Source organism: Falco naumanni, chromosome 7 (assembly GCF_017639655.2).
Source record: "Falco naumanni isolate bFalNau1 chromosome 7, bFalNau1.pat, whole genome shotgun sequence".
NCBI classification, from domain to species: domain Eukaryota; kingdom Metazoa; phylum Chordata; class Aves; order Falconiformes; family Falconidae; genus Falco; species Falco naumanni.
This window is the reverse complement of record NC_054060.1, coordinates 34,265,755-34,291,428: the sequence shown is the minus strand read 5'-3', so window position 1 is coordinate 34,291,428 and position 25,674 is coordinate 34,265,755. Positions and strand designations below refer to the sequence as shown.

General features: G+C 50.9%; 1 protein-coding gene across 1 annotated transcript in view; it reads left to right on the top strand.

Moving 5' to 3' along the window:
- SAMD4A (sterile alpha motif domain containing 4A) overlaps positions 1–25,674 on the top strand; it is a 108,531-nt gene that overhangs the window by 61,271 nt on the left and 21,586 nt on the right. The window contains 2 exon segments of the mRNA XM_040601363.1: positions 3,130–3,648; positions 22,600–22,863. Of these exon segments, the coding sequence (XP_040457297.1) occupies positions 3,130–3,648; positions 22,600–22,863 (783 nt within the window).

The following is a 25,674-nucleotide window of genomic DNA, read 5'->3' as shown; positions in this document are numbered from 1 at the left end:
CAAGTTCCCCAAGAAGCAGCTCTGGCACTGTCCTGCGTTTCTCCAGTGGTGACCTTCACGCTTAGCTCTCCCCCGAGTGAGGAAGAGGAGTCTGGGCATGGCCACCTTTCTCCCTGCATCCTCCTCCTCCCTCGGACCCAATTTGCACCCGGGCTCTGCTTGTTCTGCATGTGTTTTGCTACACAGTTCCCATGTACAAGTGGCACCGGCTTCTTTTAGCAGTGCATGGCATGCCTTTTTTTAATGATCTTTTGATTTCTCAGTTGATCTGAGCTGCTGCAAAATCCCACAACCTCTTCCCACAGACGGTGCCAGGCTGAGCTTCGGCTGTGCCAGCCTGAAAGCGCTGCCGAATCGTCCCAAGGGCAATGATAAAACAGGGGGGTGATAAGGGAACGGGTGACACCCCTGTGCAGGAGGAGGGGAGAAAATAAGATGGGTTTTCAACCCACTGGGCAGCTGGCCAGGGTGGGGAGAGAGAGAGAGGGGACAGAGAAATCAGATTAAGCATGACAAGAGGCTTTGCCTGTAGCAGTTATATCTGCATATGGAAAACATGGAGATGCTCTGGTGGACCTTAAGTTCCGCCACGCTCATGTATTTTTTACAGCATCCCTGGGGCTGAGCATTGCTTTTCCATATCCCATTTTTTAACACCAAAACAACCTCACAGCATCTCTGCAGGCACAGGAGCACACCCAGCATACCGAAACTCGCTTCTGCTGCAAATGAAGCAGTTCCTTCCCCACCAAAGCTGTGCCGTGCCGTGTCCCTTGCACCTCTCGGCACAGCAGCACGAGGTGGCTCAGGCACGCTGTCGTGGGATCGGGAAGCAGCTCTGGAGGAGGGGTGGGTCTGCAGAGAAGTAAATACTGCTGCAGAAAGTTCCAGCGAGAGCCATCGGTGTTTCCAGCAAGCCATCTAGTGGCTTCCTATTAAAATGGTTGCACGTCTTGAAACTGGGAAGGCAAAGCTGGAGGGACGAGGGCTGCCCACCACCGCAGTTGTGTAGGGGAACCGTCGTGCAGGGGGTTTGGACGTAATTGGGAAAAGACCTTACTGCAATGGCCCTCTTCAGGGTCACAGGGCGGTTGAAGGGTTGGGTTAGCTGCTGGATCACAGCATAGGTCTTCTGATGGACATCCAGATCTTCATTTCACTGGTGCGGGTTTGGTTGCCCTAGCTCCAAAACACGTGAAGGATACAGGGATAATCAATGATTTAGAGCAGCTTCCTCTACGGTATGGATAGGGGATAGCAGACAGGGAGAGAGAACGTAAAGTTTTGGGGTTTTCTTAATAACGTGAGAACTCGGGGCATTTCACTTGGTGAAGTTTTGGGGTTTAGTGGGTTTAAAGCAAATGAAAGTCCTAGTTCACCAGATGATTCCGTTGTGGCACCCTTAGGCACAGCCTGCTGCAGGGGCTGGAAGTTTGAAGGCTTCATAGAGGTGTTTGGTAAACTCTGGAGGAGAGACTGACCTGGGGCTGGAAGTTGGGTGGTCTAGGTAGATCCAGAGCTATCCTTGGCCGGTGTTTGTATAAGCTGTTCGGAAAAACCTCTGGTGATGGAGGTTTCACAACGTCTGTAGGCAGTCTTTCCCTGTGCATCACTCGCCCTAACTGTAGGAGGTAGTTTCTTCATGACCGACCTGACTCACCTTCACTGCAATTCAAACCTATTACTGCAGTCCCCAGGAGATGTGGAGAGCAGCTTGTCCACGCTGTTCTCTGCCTCTCAGACAGATGACGGGTGGGCTGGTGCAGTTTTTATGGGCAACGTGGCATTTTGACTGATTTTCGGCCCATGATGCTTCCTGACGCCAGGCGCTTCCCCACCTGGTACTGCACAGCGATTTGTCCCACCTGCATGTAGATGTTTGCACCTACTTAATGCAGTTGGGTTTTTCTGACTTTTCTCCAGGTCTCCAACATTGTTTTACTCCCAAGTCCAGTATTCTGGAGTGTTTTCATTTTCCTAGCTTGGTAGCCGCACACTGAATACATTTATCACATCACCTATCTCACTGATGACATACTGGGTAGTGCCACAGCCAGGACAAGTCTCCTTGCTCAGCACATCCTCCCAGTCTGATGGCAAATCACCCGTAACGACTCTCTCCGTATGGTTTTCTGATGAGCTGTGTGCCCACATTAGGATAGTTTTGCCTGAGCATGTTTTTCTGGTGTGCTGCTGAGGAAGCCATGTGGGGTAGCACCTAATGAATATCAAGATACACAGCACTGACTGCTTCTCCAGCTATTCACAGGCCAGTTACTCTGTCGCAGAAGGAAATTAAATTGTTCTTGACAAATCGGTGTGGACAGTCACTTATCATCTTGTTATCTTCTAAGTGCTTACAAATAGGTTGTTTCATTATTTGTTCCATCAGTTTTCCCGGAGTTTGAGTTAAGTGGCCAGTTTGTAATTCCCTGCTTCTTCCTTTTGCATATTTTTAAAGCTAAACCCTGTGTTTGCTTTATTTCTGGTCTTCTAAAACCTTTCCTATCTTCTGTGAACTATCAGAAGAACAATAGCTCTGTGTCTGCTTCAGCTGAGCCCTTTCCTCAATACCTTTGGGGAATCTTATCACACCAGGCTGGCAGATGGACCAACACCCTGGTTTGGTTATTGCCCTCCTGCTGGGATGCTTCTTCCCTTGGCCCTCCGTGGCTCTCACCCGTATTAGCTTATTTGAACTTCGGCCCTTTCCATTTTCTAACCAGTGCTTTTGAAAGGTTATGTTTATCCATGAGGTGCTTTTGGGTAGTATTTTGTATAATCCGCAATGATACAGAAAATCTGGGCCAAATCGTGACTTGGATTAATATTAGGAGAACGGTAGCGGAGCTACCTGGTGATAGAGGTGGATGTAATTTGGCTTTTTTTAGTGATTTTCAGGAGCGTCTGGTAACTCTTGGTGTCCAGTTCAGCACACGGTGCTATGACCTTGGTTTTCAGAGAGTGGTGGTCCCCCTGCCTGGGAGATGCTCATGCAGTGGCATCACGCATGCAAGCATCCATTTGGCGTGTCTTATATTTACCCCGCTGGGGTCTGTTTATTTCTTTATTAGCTCTGTTTACCGATTTCTCAATTCTCTTCTTTTTTTTTCTTCTATTCTTTCACAGGAATCATTAACCAATGGCAACAGGAATCCAAGGATAAGGTGATTTCCCTATTGTTAACCCACCTGCCTTTACTGAAGCCTGGCAACACTGAGGCAAAAGTTGAATACATGAAACTCTTGCCTAAAATCCTGGCCCACTCAATCGAACACAACCAACACATCGAGGAGAGCAGGCAGTTGCTGTCCTATGCCTTGATACACCCTGCCACCTCCTTAGAGGACAGGAGCGCCCTGGCCATGTGGCTCAACCACCTGGAGGACCGCACGTCGGGTGGCTTCGGCGGCCAGAACAGAGGTCGGTCGGATTCGGTGGACTACGGGCAGACGCACTACTATCACCAAAGACAAAACTCCGATGACAAACTCAACGGATGGCAAAACTCTCGAGACTCGGGCATAAGTGTCAGCGCTTCCAGCTGGCAGGACAAAACCCTGGCGTGCGAGAACGGCCATCTGCCCCTCTACTCCTCCTCCTCCGTCCCCACAACCATCAACACCATCGGCACTAGCACAAGCACCAGTAAGTACCCATGGGAAGCTCTGGGAACGGCCACCCACGGCCACTTCACAGCATGGTCCCCCCATCCCACTAGAAAATACTGCTTTGCCGTGGTTAGCAGAGGGGTTAGGTTCATGTGGGCCATAGAAAACTTTTTATTTTCCTTTCCCCTACCTACTTTTTGATTTCCTGCCTGCCTTTTTTTACTGTTTTTTTTTGTTCCTCTAGTCCTGTAGGATTTTAAAGACCTGGCAGCTGGAGGGGAGGGAAAAACATCCAAGCTGTAAGATCAAAAAACATGCATTATTGAAGAGAGCCCCTTTTATTTCATGTAGCTCCACGTAGATTTGCAGTTCACGTTTCAGAGTTCCTAAAGCAAGCGGGGAGCTGATGCTTCATGTCCAGAAGTGAGCTGGGGGACTTGGCAAATCCAAAAGTGACCTGGAGACTTACTGGGAGGTAATGGCATTGGGGCCCCAAAGCGCAGGCACCGGTTTTGGAAGCAGGGCTGGGATCCACAATCTGCAGGGCGTATCTGAAAACCACCCTTGTATCTGCAGTGCGCAGAAGTGTGAAGCTGGTGCTCATTGGGGGGTTAGTGTGTGTGTATATATATATATATATATATATACACAGTCCTTAACGTTTTCCAGGAGAGTTGGGTAGCTCTTTCCCCTTGGGGGCCCCACCGGGCTTTGATGGGAGCGGTGGACAGTGCAGAGCCCAGCCCAAGGCTCGGGACATTGGGAGATGCTGCAGAGCACCGTGGCTGGAGATCTGTCTTTGGGTTTGCACAAAGACCAGCTATAGCTGGTGTTTAAAGCAGCCATTGATGCCTATAAGCCACCCTTAGGAGAGGAGGAACAAAGCCATCTTCTCAGTGGGGTTCAGGAGCTCCTCTGCTCACCCACTCCCTCTCTGGAGGGCTGTCACAGCTGCCTGGTTATCACCTTTGGTGACCACCACCATCTCACCTGCAAGGCTGGACATCCTCCTTCCCTTTGAGGCATTCAGAAGGTCTTTTTCCAAGACACTTGGCATTCCCCTAGACATAAGAGATGCAGAGAGTGCTTTGGGGAGGAGAGGCTTCTTGCGGCAAGGGTGCTGGCTTCTCTATCAGCATGTGGAAAGCCACAATTAAATAGCTGAAAGCTCTAAAATGGTCGCTTAAGGCTTCTGGGTTTTTTCCCTCTCCTGTAATAAGCGCTTTTTTTAGGTGGTGTTTCAAATCAACAGCGATACAAAATGCATCTCTGGGTTTATTGCTGTAGCACCCTGGTCCCTGCCTCTCTGGTGTCCATCCTTGCAGGCAGTGCTACCTGTTGCGCTGCGTAGGGGTTTAGCAGAAGGGTCTCAGCTTCTCCGCTGACTCTGGACGTCATGCCCATCCCATCCCCTGTCTGTGAAGCCCCAGCTCCTGCTGCCATGTGATTGTGTTATGTTCAGCTTCTCTGGGAGCTGGGTCGCTGCGCTGCGGAGGAGAGCTGTTTCAGAGTGAGCAAGCTGCATGGGAAAGGCTTAACAAGGAGACAGGGTGAGAACCATGAATGTATTTGCAATCAGTCTGTTAAACCTCTCCAGGGATGTTGTTTCTGGGGGGTGGGGGCAGCTCTCCCTTGCATGCCTGGCTGTTCGGAGGCTTTGCACATCATGGAGGCAGTGGGAAGTGATGGCTTCAGAAGAGATCTGGTTCCTCACGTCAAGATCTGGAAGCAGGGAGCTCTGATGGGTGCAGCAGTTTAATCATTGACAGTGGCTGGAACTGTGCAAGATGTGTTAGGTCTTGAAGGACGCTTTTCAAAAACCCCTTTGTGTTTCTTTTGAGCCTTTTTGTGTTCAGACTTATCTCTTAGCAGAAGTAGTGACCCGCCTCTTGCCCAACAGGGTTCGCAAGTATGAGCACAAGGCACCAAAACCCAGGCAACAGCCAAATTACTCATCAGTACCCAAGCTGCCGCACTGCTGAGGTTTTTCCTAAATTCTCCCAGGATTAGGTGGGCGCAGCAGCACAGTGGTGGGACAGGAGCAGCTGTGGGTCTGGCAGCAGCCCTACGCTTTACTGTAGGACGCAGGCAGACCACTTCTCTCCTCCATCTCTGCCACTTGCTTTGCCACAGCATCCCCTGCCCTCAGTGCCGGCATGGCAGCCCTTGCCCGCTCCGGTCCTTCCCAGCACCCAGCAGTAGCTGCTTTTCGTGGTGCCAGGGCAGCTCACTCACACCGTCCTGCTCTGAGCTGCAAGGTTTATAAGACTCCGTGTTCAGGGAACCTTTTCTCTGAGCATCATAGCGTGGTCAGCATGTATTTCTGAGACTGCGTAGTTTTGCAGAGGCATCTGAACACATCTTCAGCCCAGTCTAATCCTAAACGTTAAGATGTTGTAACTCCAGCTAGTGTATTTTGGTGGCAGCATGTTCAGAGAGCCTGTGGGCTGAGCTGAAGATGACCCGACCATGCTTCATGTGTTAGTTCATAAGCTTCCTTAACGCAATATTTGCTCGGACACAAGCACAGTAAGTCCACAGACAGATGCCAAAAAACAAACACGGCTGTCAGCCTTTGTCCCAGCCCCTTGAGTCAATCAATAGGTCTATTAATCTTTTATTCCAAAGCAAAGCCTTCAAACTGTTACTGTTTGTTTAGGTTTCCATGTTAGTATTTTTAAATTCTCCCTCTTGCTTGGAGGTGTTTATCTGGGCAGGGGCTTAATCCAGCAACACCCTGCCGCACACAGCTTCCCACAGCCCATCCCTGCAAAGGTGCTGCCTGCTCCTGATGCCGAAATGGGGCAAAGTCTTTCCCAGAGGAGCAGCATGGTGATCTTGCCTGAGGTACTTTCTTCTGGTATTGTGGCATAATTAGATGTAACGCTGTTACGGCATAGGGTTTAAAAATGGGTGGCTGAAGCTCCTGTGACAATTTGCTTTGCGCTGCCCTTGTCTTTGACTCAGCCTAGACCCAGGCTTTGAGACTTGGTTCAGGCTTGGTTCATCTCCAGCTCACGCTTCACAGTGCTGGCTGGCGTTAGCCAAGGCTTGAGGAGGTGTTGTTGGAGTCGTCCAGCCTTTGCAGGGCAAGTCAGGAGTACTCTGAAGGAGTCACTCTGGATTTCCCACAGTAATGGTGATCCAGGAGCGGGACCAGCTAAGCGATGGGTTTGGCTCTGGGTACAGGCTCGCCCAAAGCGATAGAAGTTCACGTCCTCCTTCCCATCCGCTGCATCACTGTAACTGCTTTCTTGGCCCACCCTGCACAGCTTCAGCTGCAGCTTTAAACCAGGCTTTAGCGTGCCGGGAGGGAAGGTAGCCTGGGCGCGGGCTCGGAGCGCAGCTGGGCAGGAGGCCAGAGCTGCTCCAGGCGCCGTGGGACAGGGTGAAGCCCCGAGCCCGGGCTCGAGTCAGGCGGCGGTTGCAAAACGCCTGGGTTGCACAATGCCTTTGCAGTGCAGACAGGGCCTGGAAACTCTGAAAGGACAGAAAAAAGCAGCTAGCTTTCAAAGCTGCAGGCCAACAGCTTCTTGCGTGGGGGCTCTGGCTCCTTCCTTTCCCCTGTAATTGGTTCCACCTGAATAGGGTCTGATGGCATGTGGGGTTTTGGTTGTCAGATGGAAGTACGGCGTAGCTTAACCCTGTGTTTTCCACCCTCTCGGAAGCGAGTATGTGCCAAGGAGAAGGAGGGTCTGCTGTTAAATGCACTTGTTCAGCGCTAAGAAGGTGGAGTGCAGGTATGCTGGTCTCATTTGGACCATCAGGTCTGTGAGCACAAAAAGGGATAGAAAAGCACAAGGTTGGGCGAGAGTGGTAGCAACTCCAGTTGGCAATAGCGAGCCTGTTGAAACACAGCTGAAGAGGTAAGGTTTTGATTCCTGGCTCTAACCTGCATCTGCTGGATGAGTGTCTTGGTCCTCTGCTCCCAGCATATAACCTGGGGATAACAGTGTTACTTCTCTTATCAAGGCATGGTGAGGTTTTCCTGTGCTATCGCCTCCGGTGCAGTGCCAGGGCACTTCAGCTCCCTGTGGAGAGCAGGTTCCCAGGGGCAAGTCTCTGCACGGAAGCAGAAGGTCTTTCAGGAGCAACAGTAACCTGCCCCAAAAATCCAAATTAAGAGCCAGATGTTGGCTCTTTCTCACAGAGGAGTGAGGACATCCTTATGCCATACCTGGCTAGGAGAAGAGGCAGCTCAGTGCCAGGCACAGGCAGCACTTCAGGCAGGGTGAGTGCCTCCAGTTGTCACCCTCCCGGGGGGACAGCAGCTCTGCCCAGCCTCTGTGTGGGCTGTAGTGCTGCCATAAAGCAATGGGACATCAGGTTCCCCAGTAAGGGGTGGCCCCGGAGAAGGTAGGCAGCGCTTGGTCTTACTGAAGCCCGGCGTGCTTGGGGGTCTTGTCTCCTGTCTGTCTTTCCAAAAAGAGGAGGAGGTCCCTGGACTGGTAGTGGTGGTATCTCTGTGCATGGCCAGCGGTGCCCAGCAGTCCTGTCCTTGGGTGAGCACCCAGTATGTCCCTGGTGTGTGTGCCCTGGGTTGCTTGGAGTGGCACCAATGCCTGGAGGTATGGTGTGGGTGGCACCAGGGGACATGGTGATGGTGTGCATCACTGGTTGTTGGTGGATAGTGGCAGTCAGAGACCTTGCTATGGAGTATCCTGCGGAGCAGGAATCCCAGGCATTGGGACTGTGTTCGTACAGGAGAGGTGCTGCAGGCTGGTGTGTCAGTGTCGCTGTGCTGCCTGGATTCCCCTGTGAGTTGAACAGAGAGGTCCTGGGACCAGCAAAGCTGTTTGCCGGTCTGCAGCCACCCTTCCACTTCTGCACGAATGGGAAAGATGCCGGGTGCTCAGGCTGGCTACACCCTTCCCATGCGAGTCTCTGCCAGAAAACTGATGATGTTTGTCTGTGAGGAGAGAGAGAGAGGAGAGTGAGCAGTGCAATGCAGGAGAAGTACTCGCCTATATAACCTCCTTGTCCTGAAAAAGAAAAATCTCTTGTCTTGTCCTGGAGCTGAAGAAAAGGAATAAATCAGTGTACTTCCTTCCATGCACACCAGTCCAGATTCATGGCTCTCCCTCCGCACCTCCCAGCTCTCGAGAAATGCTTAATGTTTCACAGTGATGTTCAGGTGGCACCAGCGAGTCGTACTGATGATCGAACTCCCAGTACCACAGAAATGTAGAGATACTGGTGGCAGCAGGGCAGCCTGCAGAAGGAAGGACCTCCCCATGGACTCTTATGTGAAGATCCCACCAGGGGCTGCTGGCTCTGGGGCAGACCCAGTGCCGGCTTGCGGAGACCCCGCCATCCTGGGAAGGGCTTTCTGTTGGGTTGCTCTTTCTCAGAAGAGACTCAATCTCAACTGCTGCCCTGCAGGCAGATCTACAGCTGCTAAACTGTATGTCGGCACGTGTGTGCGTGACGTGGCTTGCTGGATTTTGCCTGCATTTGCCCCAGTTGTGGTCTCCCTAATGAGAGCACAGATGATGGAGCTCTTCCCCAGGTCATCAGGGAATTGAGGGTGGAAGAAATGACACCAAGAAAGAACTTGGCATGAACAGAGCTTGGGTTTCCTGACTCCTCCTCACCTACACTGGTGTGCAGCAGCTCACTGCCTACCACGGGAGACAACCCTGTCATCATACCCAGTATCCCAGCTGATCTTGCTAACGGGATAGCTGCGTGTTCCAACCCACAGGACCACCCTGGTTTGTGTTGGGTTGATGGGCAGCTTGCAGGTACAATGCTCTCCTCTGTGTAGATTTGCAATGACACCTGAAGGGGGTTGTGTGCCCTCAGCTGATGTTTGACTTATGCAGGGCAACACTACGTTAGCAAAACATGCCGTTTTGCTTGCTCAAAAATAGAGTGCCAAAGTCTTAATAAGGTTACAACAGCGAAGCAAACAAATGTACTGTTCTTGCTGAGGGGGGGATTAGCTTTGTACTTGGGGATTGCCTCCAGAAACTTGTTCCTCAGCTGGCTGTGCTCCGAGCTGAGACGTGGCACCCTGGCATTCATCCTACCAGGCGGGGACACCTCTAATACTTGCTGTTTTTTCTCTTTTACTGATGGACTGAGAAAAGCTCATTGGACTTTATTACACTTGAGCTTTTCAGCGGTGGCAGATGGGGGCATTTGTTGTCTTGCTCATGCCCTCTAGTGTTGCACATAGCTGTTGGAGAGCATCTCTAGGAGTCACCCACTTTGCCAGGGTCCCATCACTACAATATCTTGCTAAGTCCATAGCTTAAAAACAGAGTCTTTGTACAAAAAGCTAATGTGAGCAGAGTTGTTTTCTCAAATCCATGCAGAATAAGCACAAATACAACAGCAAACAGGACTGGGTAAGGACAACATGGAATCATAGAATCATTTAGGTTGGAAAAGACCTTTAAGATCATCGAGTCCAACCATGATCTTCTACTCCAGCTCTGAACACCAACTACAGATTTCCTGGCCCCTCTATAAATTCAAAGCACTTGGTCCCTGGGAGGTACTGTCCGCTGCTCAGCAAGCAAGGAGATGAACAGTCACCTGCCCTCAGCCTGGAAGCCATCAAACTTTGGAGATGGTAGCACTCATGGAGGACAAGAGCGATGGCCTTTTGGGGTGTCAGCAATGCTGGCAAAAATCTGCTGCATTGAGTGGTCACTGCAAAGCTGTGTTTCACAGCCAGCATCCCTTCCTGCTGTTGAGGGCACTCCAGTTGCCATGTCCCTCACCCTCTGGTTAGCAGGGAGGTGTCCAGAGTCAAAACAGAGCAAGCTGTGCCCATGCTCCATGAGCTAGTCTGCTGGGCAGGTTGTTTTTAGTTGATGGGCCAGCTATGAGCGCTCATCCCACGGTCAGCTGAGCTCCCACATTGCCCAGACCTGGTCTTCAAGCAGGGCGGTCAGGTGAGCCACCCTGCCCTGGGACCAGAGCAGCCCCCGAGGTGACTGTTGGCTGGTTGGGTGCAGGGAGGGAGGTTGCTGCCCCGGGGTCTGTGGGATCCAGTTGTGCAGCAGCAAGGTACAGTCTGGGAAAACGGGGTTGTCTAAATGGAAGAGATCAGGGCAGCCCCATCATACAGTCCAAGTGATAGGACAAGAAGAAATGGCGTCAAGTTGTGCCAGGAGAAGTTTAGCTTTAATATTAGGGAAAATTTCTTCACTAAAAAGTTTGTGAGGTGTCAGAACAGGCTGTCCAGGGAGGTGGTGGAATCACCATCCCTGGAGGTATTTAAAAGCTGTGTAGATGTGGCACTCAGGGACATGGTTTAGTGGTGGGTTTGGCAGTGCTGGGTTAGTGGTTGGACTTGATGATGTTAACAGTCTTTTCTAACCTAAACAATTCTGTGATTCTGTGATCTCTGCTGTGCACTTGCTCGCAAGTTCTCAAGGTGAAGAGGCTTGAAGTCACTTTGGGCAGGAAGTTGGTTTGGCCCAACCTTCTGGTCTGTCACCTTTCATCATCCGTGCTGCTGTGTTCAGTGTTTCCTAACCCAAGGTATTGAAGCATCCTGATGGACTCTTGTACTTGAGCAGTGGTCAGAGCCTGTTTTGGCATGTTTCCTTCACTTCTTTGCTCCCAGAGGGTCTCTCCTCGCTGTGTCTTTGGCCAGAAAAGAGGGTGGCTGACAGAGGGCATGTGGTGCTGAGGTCCCCCCTGCAGTGCATCTCCATGGCGGACTTAGACTGACATTGAAGCTAATCAGTTAGCTGTTGTCTTCCCAGCTATCATGGTCTGCACTGGAAGGAAAAAAAAGAGGGGACTATCGTTGGTCCTTGTCCCCAGGCCAGCATCTGGGAGGGTGGCTCTCCTGTTCCTGTTCAGCTGGGACTTGCTGTACACAGGTAGCCTTGCTCGTAGGGGAGGCACAGCCAGTGGGGCAGAAGAAGTTTCTTGCCAGCAGTGGTTGGCTGTAGGGGGATGCAGGTGGCTCTGGGGGTTGAGGATGGCTCGGGGGGCATGTGGATGGCTCTGGGGGGATGCAGATGGCTCTAGGGGATTGAGGTTAGCAGAGCAGGGCTGATGTTATCCCAGGCATCAGCACAGAGATGGGGTCCTCCCTGCCATGCTCACTGCTTTCGTGTGGGAGCAAGTGATGACGGGGGGCATATGTGCAGCCTACAGTAGGCAGTGCTTTTGGGCTGTGCGCCGATCCTGCTGTAGGCAGGGTGTCGAGCGAGTGACGGATACCTGCTCGCCAAGCAGAGCAAGTAGGCAGGGAAGCGAACGCGTCTCCCACAGGCATGCTGCAACCAGTGGGTTTTCACGTGGGCAGCGGGCTGGATCTGGTGGTCCTGCCTCCGCTCGGCCCCTCATCAACCATGATGCTCAGAGGCAGAGGTGTCACCGAGAGGCAGAGGGGACCTCGAGGCTGGGCTCAGCGGTGGTTTGCACCGTGGGTGGCACATGAACACGCGGGGATGTCGCTGGTTGCTTCTGGCTGCTGGTAAGTGCGGACCCACACTGATGCTCCTCAACCAGCCCTCGTGACACCAAATGATGCTTCTAGGCGCTTAAATAATCCACATAATCCAGCCTGCCCTAGCCCTAGCAAACCGCTCCATCGCTAGGGAAGCGGTGAAGCAGGAGGTGGTTGGACTGCGTGGCTGGTGAAGAGAAGGGGGAGCTCTGGGTGCCAGCAGGTGGAACGTGCCTGTCCCCCAAGAGGGCACGTCACACATGCATCCTCTGGGACCACACCACTGCTTCCTCCAAATCTGGTATATGTGAGGTTTGATCTTTGCATGTACCGGCACATCTTATGGGGCACCGCTGCCGAATTCACATACCCTGCTCACAGAGTGATGGCTCTGCAGCTTCCTGGCTGGAACGAGGCCACCTAATTTTGGGGACTTCTATTCCAGCAGCACCCAGCAATGCTCCCACCCTCTCTACTTGTGAGATCCCGGTGCAATCACTGCATGCCCTGGTTTTGCATGGCCCTTAGCGGGGTGCTTGTCCGTTGGCAGTGGCAGGTAGGACACCATCCTTGACCTGCAAGGGTGAGGGAAGCTTGAAGCTTGCAGCTCCGCCACCGCCTCTGCTTTCCTTTACGGCAGCCCGGGTGTCTCGGGAAGGGGCGTTAAGAAGCAGCAGCGATGGTTTTGCACATTATCCTACAGTCCTTGGGATTCCTGTCACCAATGAATCATGCTTCTGACCTGGAAGTGGTGCAGAAGCTGCCAGCACAGCTGATTGATGCTCTTGGGCTGTGGAGCAAAGTCAGACATCCCCAGTAAATCTCTCAGACCCCTCGGCAGTCTCCCGTGTCAGTTGACAGGGAGGTTTTGTTGATGGATGGACCCTCCTAGACCCAGGTGTATTTTACCACACCCCCCCGGTGCCTGTTGGATACTGGCATAGATGACAGTAAGCTGTGGTTACTCATTGCATAGGAGCTTGTTGCTCTCCCGAGGGAAGCTTTGCTTTTCTCATCGCCCCATGAGCACCCGTGGGTCCCTGTCTGCAGTTTGCATCACCGCTGGAGCCACCATCGGCATGGGGCCAGGGGCTCCGTCTGGGAGCTGCGTACCCAGGGGTGCTCCTCATTGCCTCCGCTAGTAACTTATATCCATAAAGTGCCTGATGAGTAATGCCTCCAGCTGCCTCCAGCTAGGGATTGCTCTCTCCAACTCGCCCCTGGGCTCCTAGGTGCCAGCAGGAATTTTTGGGGTGCCCAGCAGGCAGCAGCAGAAGGGGAGGAAGGGTCTGTGCTGGCAGAGGCATGCAGACCCCCCCCCCCGCCCTGAAACCCCTTTTCCTCCTCCACGACAGCCTCCCGACATCATGTTTCCCCAGCCTTTCCTCACAACATGATGAAAATCAGATTTGTGATGTTTTCCTGAGCAGCTTCGTGGGGCGAGAAACCCCCAGAGAGAATCGCCTTTCCATCACTCATCCTTTGAAACTGCGCAGCTCTGGGCTTTGGCAAGTAAAGAAATGGAGACAGATGAGCTCTCCTTCACCCCGCCATCAAACAGCAGCTGCAGAGAGATGGCAGGAGGGCACCAGGGAGGGAAGGGAGTGCTGGGGCTTGGATTCAGCCGAAGCGACTCCAGTTTCCCTCCCGACTGCATGGGGACTTGCTGTGTTCTCTTGACTCAGTAACATGCTGCTATTTAATTAACTTTTGACTTCTCGGTTAAAGGAGCAGTGCACAAAATAGTTATTTACTTCATTGGGAAATTCTTTTAATCGTTACCATAATTATAGCTTCCTCCTCTTTTTTTTTTTTTTTAATATATTTTTCTTAGCAGGGGGAAGGGAGGGAGAGAGGGGGAATATTTGCTGCTCTCCTTGTGGTTATCACATCCTTCAAATTACTAAAAGAGGCTGGGATAATAGGTCTGGTGATTATATATAGGCACCATCTGCTCTGTGGCTGCTTCCTATCAAAGTGCAGTTAGCAGAGTGCAAGAAGGATATTTTTCTCTCCAGCTATATTAAGACTCTGTTTCCATCTCGGCTCCAAAGCAAAGCTCTCTGCATGCAAATGGATCAAATGCGCTGTAATCAATGGTTCAGGTTTGGCAGCCTTGAAGCCGAATTATTTTTTTTTATTTTATTTTCCCCTCAAGTTTGCTGTTTCCATTTGTTACGCAATTTTATTTGAGGCTGGTTGCTCTGCATTTGATGTTTTCTTGTAACCATAGTCCCCCCCTGTTTGCTGAGCAATACAGTCTCGTGTTAGCCGGTGCAGAAATCTGTGTCATAACTCGAATGCAAGGCAATATCTGAGCAATTGGGAATGTTTCGGAGGATGATGAGGACAGATTTTTAGGATGCATATGCTGTCGGTATGTAGAGGAGGCGGAAAGCTGAGCTGAGTCAATTTGGAGCACTAATGGGAAAGAATTAATACTTGTTTTATGATAGCAGCCGTGGCTATCCCGTTGCTGCTGGGGATCGCTGGGAGCATTGCAGAGCTCGGTATTTGGGGCAATACGGGCGGTCGTGAGGTGTCCCTCCTCGGCAATACCTATTTCATCTTCTCATGTTGGGAACTGGGTACTGCATTCGCCCCTCGGTGGCCTCAGGGACCCAGCAGGCTTTTCTTATCTCCTGGAGCTGGTAAGATTTTATGCTCTTGGTGGAAGATGGAGGAGAAGGAATAAGACATCGCCAGCCCAGACGGGGAGTGCTCGGGACAGGGGTGCGCGCCCCCGAGAGCGGGAGGCCAGGGGACGCTGAAATGTGGAGGAATTTGTCTTGCAAAATCTGGGCCATGGTGCCTACAGGAGCGGAGGGCTAAATGGCTTGTGCTGGTGGCTTTTTTGAATGAGTGAAAGCGAGTAAAAAGAGACAAGGGAGGAGAAGAACCCAAATCAGTCAGAGGATGGAAAAAGCTCCGGTGCTGTAGCAAAGTCCAGTTGCTTTCTGGGTGAAATTCCCCTGGTGATGGTGGTGTGGTGATCGCGGGGCGTATGTCACGTGAGATGCACGTTGTCCCGTATTTTGTCACTGCTGAAGGCACGGTGTCTCCCTGCACTTGCTCCACGGATTTTTAATGACTCTGTAGGGATTATTGGATCCCGGTGTCTTGAGGCTATTCCAGAGATTTCTCACTCACTCCTTCCAGTCAGCTGGCTTAGGTCCCTTCTTTTCTTACTCCCAGTTCCCAACAGGTTGCATGTCGCTACATAAAGGTTGTGTGTCTTCCAGCTTGGTGTCCTGAAGTGGTTGTAACTGATAGAGGGGTTTCTCCATCTGAAGTGTTAACGAGTGGCAGAAGCTGATGCTGTTGATCTCAGGAGGCAAATGCTCCTCAGACCAGGGATCTTATTAGCAGCTGGTGGAGGCAGCGGGCAGCGCTGGCCACAGCTTGAGTGGAGCAGATGCTCTTGGACATCTCTTCTGGGTGAAAAAGGAGGACTGTAGGAAGGAGAGTTTCTGCATCCCAGCGTCGTCTCTCTGGCTTGATCCATGAGCAGGGGAGGAATTTCCCCCGGGAGCCTTTAGCAAAAAATCAGTGAATTCTGGGATAATTACGGAGGCTTGGTTCCACACAGCAGCGTTGTTATTAACAGACCGGGATTCCCCAGGGGCAAACACTGTTTTTTCTGTGGTTTGTGTATAAATGTATGAGAGAAACCACATTTATTGGCCTGGAGATTGGGGCGTTGCATTTACCCGGAGAGCAGTGTGGTTTAGGGCAGCACCTTCCTGCAACGTGCCTCTGATGCTCTGTCCCCCACACCGATTCCCACCTCCCCCCACCGCCATTCCCTGCATCCATTTGCTTCGCACCTGGTCTGTCTTGCTCCCACCTTGCTGGATGCTCTGGTGGGAAGCCCCGCGCAAGGACCTCCAAAGCAACTCCCGAGCTCCGGCTCCTTGGTGAGACGAGCCGGGCTTCCTTCCAGAAATGCGTCCCATCGGATTGCTGAAACCACCATAGAGCTGCGTTTACACGTCTTTAGATGCAGCCCAGCTCCTACTGCCGCGCAGATGAGTTCATACAAAAACAGCGATTCCTGCTGGAGCCGAAGAGCGGATCCGTGCGCGCTCGTCCTGTGCAGGGGCTCACGAAACCCTCTGCGGCCGGCACCGACGTCCCCTTCCCAGCGGAGCCTGGACGGGGCCTCGCCTGCGCTGCGTGGGGAGAGCACCAACAAATGGGTTATTGTTTCTCTGTCCAGTTTCTTGAACAGGAAACTGTGTTTGAAAACGTCATTTTAAAAAAAAAAGTTTGCTTGCCAGGCGTTTCTTGAGTCTGTGCTTCTTCCTAATTTCTCTGCTCAAGGCAGCACTCTGCTCATTTATTTTTTTCCCCTAATTTCTCTGCTCAAGGCAGCACTCTGCTTATTTATTTATTTTTTTCCCTAATGCAGGCAGCAACCCAGTGGCTGCTTGCATTTAGGACTCTTGGCTTCACCCCCCCACCCACCCCCCGTGGCTTATATCAGCCCCTGATTCAGGGATAAGGACATGGTTTATCCGGCACCGTACAAACACAGTTAAAGTCACAGCCACAAAACCCAGGGGGGGGGAAAAAGGCACAAAGAAAAGGCTCCAAGGGTTAGGGGATACTGAGCTGAAAAATGTTCCATCAGGTTCTGCTTTGGCCACGCTGGAGCTGCCTGCGGCGGCGTGGGGAGCGGGTGAATGAGGTGCCCAGGAAGGGGGCTGGGTGCCAGCTGGGCAGCGTGACCCACTGGCAGCTGCTTCCAAGGGTCCCGGTACAGAAAGGCTGGAAAAGCCACGAGCACTGGTCTGCCAGCGTGGGGGAGCCTTCCTGGAGGAGAGGATGTTTCGTGACCAGGGTAGCAAGGAGGAGGCGGAGGAGAGGACCGAGTTGAACTTGGTGGTTGCTTTGTGAGGGGGACGTTGCAGGAGCTGCTCAGTATTCCCCCTCCGTGGGGGTGCCTCCGGCCTGTGCAAGAGACCGTGTGGCTTCAGTGGATTAAAAACATCCCCGCTTCCTATAGCAAACTGGGGTCAAGCTGCTGCTCCAGATACCTGCAGACCAGAAAAGGAATTGTACATGATCGGGCACCTCCCGAGGATGGGCCACAGCCAGCTTTGCAGCCAAGAAGGGCCATTCTTAGACTAAAAACAACAACAAAAAATCTTGCGAAGAGTCCAGCATGCACCTTGCAGCACTTTCTCCTTCCTCCAGCCACGGGGAGGAGGACCTTACGCTGAATTGTAATCTGCTGTATGGACCGTGTGCTGGTATAAAGGGTTGTGAGGTTGTTGTAGAGGTCCTCTGGGTGTCAGGGACCCGTGGGGGCTGGAGACGGTCTGACCACTCCTCTGTACCCAGCAAAGGGTCTGGCTCTCGGTGGAAATGCTCACATCAGCCCCACATGCCTCTTGTCAAGGACTTTTGCAGCACGTTAAACCAGATTTAACGAAGGGTGCATCGGGGCAGAGGGAGAGCGAGTGCCTCGTCAGCCGCCGCATGCTGTGTGGAGGAAGGTCTGCCTGCAGAGCCCGATTCCTCAGCTCTAATCACAGGAATGGGTGGCTTTTCCCTTCTCAGGCTGAAAAATTGGCCTGGAACCCTGAGAAACCACAACACAAATGTCTGACACTGTTCCACATGGTCTTCAGCAAACAAAAACCCTCTTGAAATTAGCCCTTGCCTACCAAAATAGGCAACACCACTTCAAAAAGGAAGAAGGAGACGAGGGAAAAAAAAAAAAAAAGGAAAAAAAAAGAAGCTCAAGGCTTCACAGGGAAAGCACTTGCAGCCTCAGGGTTTCTATAAGCACATTGTCATGCCTTCGGTCCGTGATAAAGCCGGTGCTGCCCAGAGAGTTGCTGGCCCCCCAGGGATGCTCCTTGCTGCTCCAGCCCTGCAGCAGTGTGGTCTGCAGCCACCTCCTGCGATGGGGAGCCCTGCACGCCACGGTGGCTCCATCTTCGCCATCACTCTTTCTCCGTCCTCTTTAATTTTTTTCACCTGGGAATATTAAGTCAAACTTGGTTTGAAGCCTGAGAGCACTTCGGCAACACCTCATACTTCTCAGCTCCAGCTTATGTATCACATTTTTCCCTGGGATGCAAAACATGCCAAGCTCATCTCAAAGGCATTGTATTTAGTAGCATCTGCTGGGTCGCAGCTGACCCTGGTCTGGAGGAAACATGGGCTGGCATGGGCTGAGCACAACCCCTGTGGCCTTTCAGAGCCGCGGTCCCAACCTGCTTACCGTGGGGAGGACCGTGGTCTGCTCTCGCCCCCATCCCATGGGATACCCGGGTGGAAGGAGCCGGAACAGGCAGTGCCTTTGCAGAGTGGCTGGTGGGTCCCTGGGGAGCGGATGGCTCTTGCACCGCCTAAACGAGCCTGCGGCTGGCAGGAAAACACTTCTAAAGCAGAAGAGGGACACACTTTACAAGTTGTAGGGGATCCGTGTGCCAGCGTGGCTCGCACTTTGGAGCGGTAGTTTCCTCTCTTTGTTCGTCCGGCTCGCGCTGCTGTGGCACTCAAAGGCAGGCGTGCCTCTGGCCACCTCCTGGAAGCTTATCTTACCCTAGAAGAATATATTAGATTTCCTTTTTATATTAAAGTTGAATGTTTTTGTAATTTTTTTTTTTTAAAAAAAAAGAGGCTTGAGTGTAAGGTTATAAACTCACACTTGTTTTTTTTCTGCTGAAGCACATGTGGACCATTTAATTAACAAGAGACTGGATATGTGACTTGTCCCCACTGGGCTGTCAGCAGCCCTGGGTTCACCTTGGACCATCTAAAAAGCACAGAGGATTGTCAAAAGCAGGGCAGGACCTAGGCTAAACTGACACTTTGAAAATCATTCGCTACATCCTCTTATTTTGAGAACCCAAGGACATGAACACAAGCAGCAGAGTTAATTAACAGGCACATTTATTAATCCCCTTTCGAAGGGTTACGAATTAAAAGAGGGAGAGGTGTGTGCATGCCAGGCAGGTGCCATCCCAGGGTTGGCAGCATTTTTAAGCCTGAGTGCTGGTGGAAGCTGGTTAAGAGGGTTTGCAAGAAGCCGTCTTGCTCACAGGTCTGTGTTGCAGCCAGAAAGGCTGAAGTGGAGCCTAAAGTTAAGCCAGTTCTAAGAGCCCTTAAATAATCTGTGACTGGTACCAAGAGTAGCTTGGGGGGGGTTCAAAGAGCCGATGACTTTTTCTGCTTGTAGCATCCTTTGCAGAGGAATTATCTCTACTGCGTCTCCTGAACTTGTGTGAATTGATTCATAGTTCGGTAAAAATGGTTGTGGTTTAAATAAAACATGCTCTATTGGACTCCAGCGTTGCGTTATCTCGGGGAAGGAAGTGGAACTAATTTTTATATGTTGCACTGGATGATTTCTAATTGTTCCTGGCCATCCTGTGGAGTTCATTATTTCTCCTCCAGCCGACACCGGCTTCTAATTAGGGGACATAAAATTAAGATGGAAGAGCAGCAGTTTGCAAGGGTACTGCTGCTCAGGAAGGAATCTGGTCTGGATTTAAGCCAAAAATACCCTCTTGTTTGCAAGGTTTTGGTGGGGAGAGGATGGCTTAAGCACTGCAGGGTACTAGCTGGTGTGTACACCCTGTAAGGAGGAGGATTAACGGAGCAGCCTTCACCTCCTAAAAGGGGGCAATCAGCTCCTGTCCTCTCTGCCTGCTCCCCTGCATCTCTCATTCATTCAAAGGGCACAAATATTGCCTAAACCAGAGGTTTTCCTACAGAGGGGCAGCAGCTCAGGAGGGGCTCTGGGTGATGTTGCTGCAGTGCTCAGCCCTGGTGATGCATTTCAACTGATTTATCAGTTTTTTCCCCCATCTTTCCCCTCCATATTTTTTTTTTTTTAATGCTAAATATTTTTTTCTTCTCAGAGGGTGAGGTGACATCTACAGAGCCCTGTTACAGTGCTGCTTGTGGGGTACAATTGCAAAGCCAGGAGCTGAAATAGCTTAGCCAAGACATTCTTAAATCCATCTATTTCCCATCAGGATGCATCACAACTTTAAGAAACATAACACTGCTCTGAAAACAAGCCTCGGTCCTCATTGACATCCTTTTCTGCCAGGAGACATCTGGAAGATGTGTCTGTAGTTATTTAAGGGGAAGGGAACAAATCCTTCACCATAAGCCATCCCCTTGCTTCCCTGCACAGCATGGTGTTAGTGTTATGGGCTGGTAGAAGAAAATGCTTTTGGAAACAGGAACAATTTAGATGCTGGAGAAATCTGCAGGGTTTTGGCTTCATCCATCAGCTGTGTGTGGCACCGGCTGCTTTTTACAGGTGCTTAATAAATGCAAACAAGCTCTGGTGTTTTTCTCTCCCCTCCTTTTATAACCCCACTACTTGCTCATTTTCATTCTGCTTCTGGTCAGCCGAGATGGCTTTGATGGCAGGTTTTCCCACAGGCTTTAGCTGGGAATTAAACCCAGCTTAACTTTTACAGCACAGTACACCTGGCCGGGGCGGGGGTTCTACCAAGGCTCATTTATATTAGCAAATAACACGTGGAGGAGCCGCGAGTGGTTTTGATGCAAAAAAAAAGGGGGTTAGGGAGCTGTAGTGCTTTGGTGCTTTAGGAGGAAAAGCAACAAGAACAATGAATTTCCCCCAGGTTTTGTACAGACTTAAGAAACTTGATTTTGAAAGAAAAATGGAAAGGTTTTTGCTTCAGTTTCATATGGGCTGAAAGGTCATTTTAACCCCTCTGCCCTCAGGTTTCCCTGGAGCAGAAAGTCTGCTTTTCGTTTCATCTACCCCACCGTGAAGCTTAGAGATGCTAATTGTGAGAAATTAGTGTCGTTCTGTAGAATTTGCTCTTGTCTCTAGAAATTACCCCTTGTTAACTGACCAGTTTTGTTAGCCATCGCGATGTGAGCCCCACTTCTGTACCGGGGGCACATCAAAGCCAACAGCGTTCACTTGGGTTTGATGCAAACTAGAAAGGACCTTCTAGCACTGGCCCCAGAACTTGTCCTGGTTATTCCGGTGGGTGATGAGACATGGCTGGGCTGAGCGATGCCTAAATCCAGCCATTTTTTTGGTCTCAGTGATCAGGAAGCAGCCCCTGGTAAGTTCAGCTGATTTCTTTGAGAGTAAGTGCAGTTGAACATTGAACAAGTTTTTTACATCCTAAATATGTACATTAAAATACATTAACCGCATTTATGGTTTAACCGGCAGTTCAGTGACTTTGTGACTGATAGAAATTGAATGTCGTTAAGCCAACAGACCAATTTTCTAATATGTTTTTCATTATGAGGATATGTTTTGTCCGTATCCATCTTTTCTTCTAAATGCCATGTATCACCCCTGCTAACCAACAGACTCGAGAAAAAGATGCCTAAATCTTTAAGGAGATAACTAAAAGTGAATGAGACAGTACAGAAGAAGAGCAGTGAAAAATGGAGACCATTCAGTAAAAATTGTATTTAAAAATCTACTCAAGTTGCAACACTTCTACAAAAAAGTGTTGGCAAACCTATGATTTGGGCTTTTTAAATAATTTAGCCTATATAAGAAGTATTTTCTGAACTTGACTGAAAGGCAGGTAAATACCTACCCATTGTAAAGCCTTTCTTGAGAGATAACTCCAAATCACAGGAGCTGGTGCCACACTCTTCGCTTAGTGGCATTGAAGTTATTTGCTAAAAACAAATTGAACTTGCCGCTCAGCCAAGGAAATACAAACCCGTATACAACTGGGAAGGAAAAACAAATCCATAGCTTTCCAAAGATCATTTGTTGGTGGATTCGGCCTCACCTCTTTGTCATGGCTGTATTGTCACCATTGCTTTGGGTGTTTGCTCTTGGGGAGGGTTAAAAGGCATGTGCTCGGAAGCTCACCTGAGGGGTGGCTGGGCTGGGATTCTCTCATTGCTGGTAACAGCTCAGTGAAGTGCAAGATCTTAGCAGGACTCACAAGGCTTGGACATTTGTAAGTACCTCCACGATGACGTTAGGCAGGTGTGTAAATGCTCGTGCTTTGGGGCGTAAGCCAAGTCTTAACCTGAAGGGAGAGATGGAGAAAGCTTCCCCTGGGTCTGGGGGAGGATGTTCCCGTCCTGGGGATTTTTATGCCTTTCCCAGAAAGATACGGGGCTGGATGATTTTAGCAGGGCAAGCTTCATGGCCTCGGTGAAGGTCCCCATTGCAGGTGCAATAGCGGCGATGCTGTCCATGCAGGGGTTGTGACAACCGCCCGGGCTTCAGGGTAGGCACGGGGTGGCAGCCAAGTGCCCGGCACAACCCCGTGCTCAGGTGGGCTGTCGCTACTGGACTCCGCAGGGAAAAAAACCTCCAGAGCTGCTCAGTTATTATTATTTTTTTTATCCTAGAGGTGCAATCCACACAACGCCTTTCCTTAAGCAACGCGACCTGGCTCGTGTAACCCCATCTCCTTGCAGGTACCCCCATCCCCTCAGCTTGCCCGAGACAAGGCGGAGAGCTCAGGGCCGACCACCACGCATTTTATGATTTCATTTTTTTTTTTTTTCGGGGAACTCCGCTGCATCCTGGGCCGCGAGGGGGGAATAACCTCTTTGATTTTATTTTTTTTTCAGTTCTCTCAGGCCAGACACACCACAGCCCTTTGAAACGCTCTGTGTCCCTTACCCCACCCATGAATGTGCCAAACCAACCTCTAGGACATGGATGGATGTCTCATGAGGACTTACGAGCTAGAGGACCCCAGTGCATCCCTTCCGATCATGCCCCCCTGTCTCCACAAAGCAGTGTAGCCTCTTCGGGAAGTGGTGGGAGTGAACATTTAGAAGATCAGCCTTCTGCTCGTAACACATTCCAGGAGGAAGGGAGTGGGATGAAAGGTGAGTGAAAAACCAGACGCCTCCCCCCCCGCACCCAGCACCCAGAGGCAGGAGGGGAAAAGCCGTTTTCCCGGCAGCGTGGGGCTCGGTTGGCGGTTTTGGGCGAGAGTCCTCGTAAGCAAACGGGGCCTTTCAGCGTTTCTTCCCGGCTTAGGAATTTAGGTTTAGGGCAATAAGTTAGGTTTTCTTTTAAGCAGCAGCTGGTCCTGATCTGACATCTTGCAGTTGGGTGCCAGTGGGCTGGTTTTGCCCCAGAATTCTGCAAGCTGCCAGCTTTCCAAAAAGCTGGATTTTTTCCATAGCCTGTGGCTTTTGGCTGTGACTGGTGCTCTTTTTCTCTTTCTGTTTTATTACGGTGAAAAATAGCTTAGCGTAGGTTTAGCAAGCCGTGTGGGATTTACCATTGCAGTGTTTGGTACCCACCAAGTATTTGGGGAAGTTCTGGCTTAGGATACTTGTTCGCAGTGGTTTTATCAAGTGTGTTTCAGTTGTTTTTCCCCGTTGTGCCTGCATTTCACAGAGACTTTCAGCAGTAAATACATGTGATCCTGTTGGTAAACAAGGCAGAAACAAAGCCTACTGCTGCAGTCAAAGATGGAGAGCAAACTTCAGGCTGTAGAGGGATAAATAGATGAAAACTGGGCGAACAGGCAGACTGTGTATTCCTGTGAACAGACAAAATGACTGAAAAGAACCTGCAGTGATCAGAGACTGATTTGAACAGCTGCAATTTTCATTAATGCAAAGCAACTCAATTGTGTAAAGACCAGCGATGTATCAGAATAAGGAAATAATCATATTTTTTAAATAGTCACAAGGCCTGATTTTATTCTGATTACAGATAGATCTAGATACATATAAATCTCTGTAAAGTGGAACTGCGCTTGGCTTGGCACTGTGTGACATTGCTGTGCATGAATTAAGTGCATAAAAAGAACCCTCACAGCTCCCCCGAGAGATGGATGCTCGGGGCTCAGCCCCCTCCCTGGCTGGACTGTGCACCGTAGCGTTGCTCTGGGCTGGGGGCGATGGGCTGTAGATGTGACATCTAAGCCCAGCAGGCTTGCAGAGCTGGGCTTGGCTTCTCTGCGGCTCTGCTCGCTAACAACCACCTAAGCAGGTAGGGGAGCCAGGGGGTGTTTGGTCCCCAGCCGTGCTGCAGGCTCTGTGCCTACCTGTGGCTCTCGCTGCCTGCATAACCTTGTGGTGGACCAGCAGCAGGCAGGCAGGTGGGCTTGGAGGGGTCACCGGGAGCATGTTGAAGACTAAGCTGCGATCAGTGTGAAGGGTCCCCAAGGTTTTCTATGCCTGGGGCCGGATCCTGCAGTCTGTCAGGCCAGGGAGACCCTTTTGGGGAGCAGGTGGTGCAGAAGGGTCTGTTTAATGCTACATTTCTCCAGGTTTCTGCTGATGGAGCTGGGGAGGAGACCACGGGGAGCTAGGCTCCTTGTGGTCCACAGCTGCAGCTCCTGGACCTGTATGCATAGAAACTTTCCAGTGCAGTGCCATCAACCTGTGTGGCCAAATCTGCAAAACCCAAAGGTGCTATTGCCCAGGCTGTCCACAAGCAATAACCAACTAAATAAACGACATATGGAGACAGCCTGTTGCTGCTGCATGCAGCCCCCCGGGGGGAGGTGGCTGCCCTTCCTTGAGCCATCCCTTCCCGGGCATCCTCCTTCTCTGGAGGAAGGCTTGAAACATCTAAACCTGATTCTCCCTCCACTGCTGAGTCAGCCCAACTGCTTTTGTCCCGCTGTCCGGGGACATGTGAAACAGATGTCTGCAACCGCTGGTGTCTACCACTGTTGTGTCCTCCCCCCTCCACTGTATTTTCTTCAGACTGAAGTCATCCAGTTTCTTCCCAAATGGTGTTTTCTAAATTGGGGTTGTCCTTGTTTCTCTCTGCTGGGTTTTTTCCAAAAAGCCCATATTTTATTGAAGGTGTGTTGCCCAAAACTGGACTCAGGAGCAGAACAGAGACTAGCTTGCCATACAGACAGCGTTCCTGTGGCTGTATAGCTCATCGTCCTCAAGTAACACACCACCACGGGCTGCGTATGACCCATTGTGTCCCCACAGCTTTCCTGCAAAAAAAAAAAAAAAAAGTACTGCCTGTTCCCTGCCCTCAGTTCATGCTGTTTCTTGTTCCTACAGAAACACACAACTTTGTGCATTTTTATTGGGTTGCATCTTATTTCATCCAGACCAGTTGCTCGGTTTGCCAAGTCCCTTCTCTGAATTGCAGCCACGTCTCCACGAGCTCCTGCAGGCTCTTGTGGTTTGGTGTCACTCGTGCCTCTGGTCAGCTTGCTCCTTCTTTAACACCCTCTGGGGCATCCAGGAGGACAGTGGGGAAACCAGATCCATGACAGAACTCCATCCGACGTGGCTCAGCAGTTCATCTCCCCTGACATCACCTATTTCTCTCCATCTATCTTCGTGCTGAAGGAAGGGTGCCTCTTGGCTTTTTCCCAGCCTCTGGTTTCTCCAGGGGGAGATGCGGACACTTTGTTCCCTGCCGAGCCCGTCCATCTGTCCATCCGTCCCTTCGCAGGGCGCAGCTCGGGGTGCACTGGGAGGAGGGTTTGGGTAGAGCTGGGGGTTTCTGCTGTGAGTACATCCATGGGCTAGCTTGGTGTGCCGTAAGGCACTGCTGATGGTGTCCTGTGTATATGTCAGCTTGTGTGTACGTATATGGCAGGATGAATTGTTTTCCTTCTCAGTTTCCATGCCAGCACATGCCAGCCGAACTCCAGAGTTTAATGCCTACAGGGGACAATGTATGTGAGCAGCGTGGAAGTCCCCACT